This window comes from Orycteropus afer, unplaced genomic scaffold (assembly GCF_000298275.1).
Source record: "Orycteropus afer afer isolate SDZICR_OR568_19922 unplaced genomic scaffold, OryAfe1.0 scaffold00174, whole genome shotgun sequence".
Lineage (NCBI taxonomy): Eukaryota > Metazoa > Chordata > Mammalia > Tubulidentata > Orycteropodidae > Orycteropus > Orycteropus afer.
Window position 1 is genome coordinate 6,157,526 of NW_006921761.1, and position 4,825 is coordinate 6,162,350.

At 66.1% G+C, this 4,825-nt stretch overlaps 1 protein-coding gene across 1 annotated transcript; it reads left to right on the plus strand.

The window, feature by feature from the left end:
• The first annotated feature begins 2,837 nt into the window (after positions 1–2,837).
• On the plus strand, positions 2,838–3,263 carry CYSRT1 (cysteine rich tail 1). The gene has a single exon (XM_007946971.1). The coding sequence runs from the start codon at positions 2,838–2,840 to the stop codon at positions 3,261–3,263; it is 426 nt and encodes a 141-aa protein (XP_007945162.1).
• The last annotated feature ends 1,562 nt before the right edge of the window (positions 3,264–4,825 follow it).

A 4,825-nucleotide genomic window follows, 5' to 3' on the forward strand; every position in this document is an offset into this window, starting at 1 on the left:
CTGTCCCCGTTTCTGCCGCTGCCACAGCTGCGGCGGAGGCGCGGGGACCGCAGTGCGCGCGGCGCCCGCCCGCGCCCGCAGCGCCACCACCCGTCTGAGAACCCGCTCGGGGTCCGCGGGGCGGAGCCAGCCTGCCAGCCGCCCCTCCGTCCACCTCGGCCTTGTGCCCGCTCCTCGGGGACCCCCGCGTCGCCCCTCACCTCTCCCCACCTGGCTGACTTGGGGTCTGGTCACACGGCCCCCCGCCCCCTTTCTGGAAGAGAAACCTGGTTTTCTTCCCAAGGCTGCACAATGCCGGAAGGTGGGGGAGACAGGAGCAGAGAGATGCTCCCAGCAACGCTGGGCCCCAAGGACCCGCCTCAGGGGTCGGCTTGGTCGTGGGCGACCCTCCCCCGCTCTGTCCTCCCAGAGCTGGCTTCTGCCTGCCCTTCCACTCCTCCCCCTCAGGAAACGCCCAGAGTCTGGCTCCCAGCGTCCCCCAGCTGTGCCCAGTGCCTGCAGGGTCACGGGCTGTGCCGGCGGGATGAGCAGGGGGTGGCAAGCTCCTATCAAGAGTGGGCCAGGGAGGAGGGACCAGAGGCCAGAGAAGGCTCCAAGGATGCCTGGACAGACAGGGTGGACAGGTCAGGCAGCTGCGGGCAGGTGGAGAGGCACAGGCAGGACACATGCCTCGGCAGGGTGGGGTGGCCCTCCTGGCATCCCACCAGGTCAGCATGTGCCCTGGTGTCACAGCCGTGGGCTGGCATGACCCCATCCGGCAGAGCACCATTCCTTTCTGGTGCCCTGTCATGCCAGGTGTCCTGCACCCCAGCACACGCCCTCTGCCTGTGAGGAGCCCTCAAGTGAGGATGGGGGACAGAGGACCTGCTGGTAATTCCAGGGCGGGGAGGAGGCTGGGGGCCCCCAGAAGCCGTGCCTCCCCTGCCAGACTGCCATGTGGCATGCTGTACTCTTGCGACCCGCCCTGGGCCTGGTGCTTGATCCTGGGCAGCCCCTCTCATCTGCACAGGGCGGACTGCCCCAAACACAGGCAGAGGGGACTCGGGGAGCCTGCATGCCAGGCGCAGTGGAGGAGCACCCTTGGGCCACTGGGCCTGGCTTTGCTGCTCTGGGTGACCTCGGGCTGGTACCTAGGCCTTAGTCCCCTCAGCTATTCAGTGCCTGCAGGTGAGCAGGTGTGCGACGAGAGGGACAGCGAGGGCCGCAGTACGGCCGGCCGTGGCAGATGGAGGGGCACCCGAGGCAGCCCGGGCCGGGGAGGGCTGGGCGCCAGCCCTGGCCGCCTGCTCTGCTCTGCTCACGGCGTGGGCGCGCACCCGGGGCGCACTAGCCATCCGGACGCAGGCCCCGCCCCCGGCTCCCCTGGTCGCCAGATCCGGCCTCGGCTCCGAAAATGGGGCTATCGGAAGCCAACCCACCCCGAGCCGGGTCTTTTGGGAAACCTTGGAGCGCAGAGGCTTCTGGGGAAGAAAGCTTCCGCCGCCCGCCCCCAGACCTTATGTGCGCATGCGTCTCGTTCCACTCGCAGCAAGGGGCGGAGCTTGTAGGGGCTAGGGGCGGTGCTTCGGGGGCCTGCGCCATGGGTCCTCGCCGCTGGGCTCTGGCCCCGAAGTCCGGTGCCGCTGCCTCCAGCCCGCGATGCCCACGTCCGGTGTCCCTACCAGTCCGACATGTCCCACCCAGGCCTCTCGGTCGCCTCGGCCTCCAGACCACGTCTGGGTTGACCCCCGCGCCTCCTGAGGCCTCCCGGGCGCAGTGGGCTGGGGCAGTGGTCCCCCGCGCCATGGCCAGACCCGCGGGCTTTCATGTCGTCCCTTCGCAGCGGCCCTGGGTCGGGGTGACAGGGACAAGACGGGAGGGACGAAAACCTCGAGGAAGGGGACTCTCCTGGGGGCTTGTGGCTTCCTAGCCCACCAGGCAGAGAAGTGCAACTTCAGAAATGGGCTCCCAGTGTCACTTGGGTGGGAAGCCAGTGGCCGACTGGAACGGAGGGTTTATTGGCCAAAGTGTGAAATCAAACAGTTGTTGTCAGTGGACAACACGAAGCCCCGTTCCTGTGGTCTGGGCCCTCTGCCATGGTGGTCTCTGCAGGGGCACCAGGGCCCTGAGGGGTGTGAATCTCCCCACCCAGGCTTCACTTCCCTTCTGGGGCCGTGACCCCAGGCTCCCTCCTGCCTCCTTCCTGGAGAGCTGAGGGTGACCAGGAGCCCAGGGCATGCCCAGGATGCACGGAGGCTGAGTCAGCCAACCTGGCAGTGCCCCTCAGAGCTGGGAAGCTGAGGCCTCAGGAACCGGGTTCTGGAGCCCCGCCCCATAGCCCTGCCCTTTCTGAGGAGGGAAAAAGCAGCTCCCAGGTGCTCAGCCCACAGGCACTGGGACCTGGAGCCCAAAGGACCAAGACAACAGACCACTGCAGTCACTGCTGCTGCCTGCCACCACTGCAGGTGGGTTCCCCCTGCCCGGGGGCTGGGGAGTGGGGCTCCTAGAGTTAGTGCTGGCTCTCCTGTAGGACCAATTAGCTGCGCCCCTCGATTCTGCACCCTATTCCCAGCACCATTGCTCGGCACTCCACTCAAAGAGGGGAGGACACCTGGAAGGGCTGCTGTGGCCACATGTAGCCCACCCTGTGCACACCCCTGACAAGCAGGTCTCACACACACACTGTGACGTCTCCGTGCCCAGAGATGCTGGCCCTGGGTGAGGCACGGCACCCTGCTTCTTGTGGGCTGGGCACTTGTCAGGTTGCAGGCTCTTGGGCACCCCGTCCCTCTCCACTAACTCTGTCTCCTCTCCAGATTCGCTCTCTGTGGCCAGCCACCCACCTGCCAGGCCACACCATGGACCCCCACGAGATGGTCGTCAAGAACCCCTATGCCCACATCGGCATCCCTCGAGCTCACCTGCGGCCTGATCTGGTGAAGCAGCTAGAGATGGCTCCCTGCTCGTCCTCTCAGATACAGCCTCTGCCCATGGGGCCCTGTGCCCCAGAGCCCACCCGCATTCTGCAGCCCATTGATGTCCCAGACCCCAAGGGGGCCAAGGGCGCCAAGGGGGCTGCCCCCCTCCAGGGCCAAGAGACTTGGCGGCATCCCAGCAACCCGTACGGCAGCGCCGCACGCCCGGCAGGACTGACCTACGCCGGCCTGCCACCTGCTGGGCGTGGTGACGACATCGCCCACCACTGCTGCTGCATCCCCTGTTGTTCCTGCTGCCACTGTCCCCGTTTCTGCCGCTGCCACAGCTGCTGCTGCGTTGTCTCCTAGCTGGCGTGGGACCTCCAGGGCCCCGCCGGGCGGGCCCCACATCTTAACTCCATCAGTGCCTGGACACTTGGAGTGGCCGCTGTCCCACCCTAGATAGGCAGCTACCCACCAGGATGGCTGTGGCTGGCTTGGGTCCCTGGAAATGGAGGCTTGGACCCAAGGACACCCATTGGCTGCCTTCTTCAAGCCAGGACCCAGACAATAAAGTGGGATGTCCTTGGTCCCCGTGTCTCTGCTCCTCTCTGCTGCTGCCCTCTCTGGATGCATCCTGGGCTGGATGGCAGCATAGCCCCCCACACACAGTACACAACCTCCAGGACAGTCCCACAGCCTCGGGGACATTCCAGGACAGGGTGGTGACTGCCTCATGACACACACTGCCTGCACTGCAGGTCCCAGCTCTGCCCAGAGGCCAAGCAGGGAAGGGTGGGGGGTGGGAGCCCTGTACTGCCTCGGGCCATGGCTAAGACTGACCAGGGGGCAGCCTCCATTGTGCAGGGACCTGGGGGTGTGCAGGAACCTGGGAGTGGGGACAAGTCAAGGGTGAGGAGGACCAGCCTGGCAGGAGGGTGGGTGGGGCTGGCACTGGCAGGTTTCAGGGAGGGGGAGCCAGAACCCAGCCTGCCCACCGGTGAGTCACCTCCCAACCTCAGCCAGGGTTTCTGTCTGGTTTCCCACGGAACATCTCATCCTGAACACCTGTCGTGGGCTGGCTGAGCAGTGCTGCTGGCCACGGTCCTGGCTCCAGGGACCCAAGTCGAAGGGTGACAGGCTGGGGGAGGTTGGGGATGTCTGTCTTGCCACCCCCACAGCTTAGGATGCCTTTCTGGCCACCACCAGTACAGTTCACACTCCAAGCTATTGACAGGGAGGCTGCTATGAGGCGAGCGCCCAGGCAGCCCTGGCGTTTCCGGACAGGGCAGTGGCAGGGAGGCGAACTGAGGCCGAGCTGGCCGTGCAGGACAAACAGGTCTGCGTGCCGACCCTCCCTCAGTCCCCAGTGACTTGGCAGTGCCGGGAGGTGGGTGTGTGGCGTGCAGAGGCCGGGGGCACAGGACAAGTTGTGTCATTACTTGCCATGTGCCTTACTGTGCAGGGCATGACTAGACGCCCTGTCCCTGCCCAGGGGACCCTGTATCCCAGGTGGCTGTCAGCAGGCCCCCACCTGTCCCTTTCCCGCCCAGTCACAGGAACCCGCCCTACCAGTCCGGAAGGGTGGACACCAAGGGGGCGGGCAGGAATCCTGAGGGGCCCTCCTGTGAGGGGCTCTGGGGCTAAGTGAGCTCTTGCCTTGATCCTTTCTGGCCCCACCTTGACCAGCCACCCGGCACACCACCTGGCAGGCCTGGTGGGACAGTGGAGAGAGGTGCCTGTTAGTGGGGGTTCTGGGGCCACATCGCCCGGGGAGCTGCTGAGGGTGGAGCCCACCTAGTGTGGGCATGGCATGCGAGGTTGGGGATTTGGACAGGTGGAGCTAACGCGCCTCTTGGGGGCCGTGCTGGGGTACTGCAACCAGAGGTGGGGACAGGGCACTAGCTGGGCCAGATGGAGGCGCTGGCTGA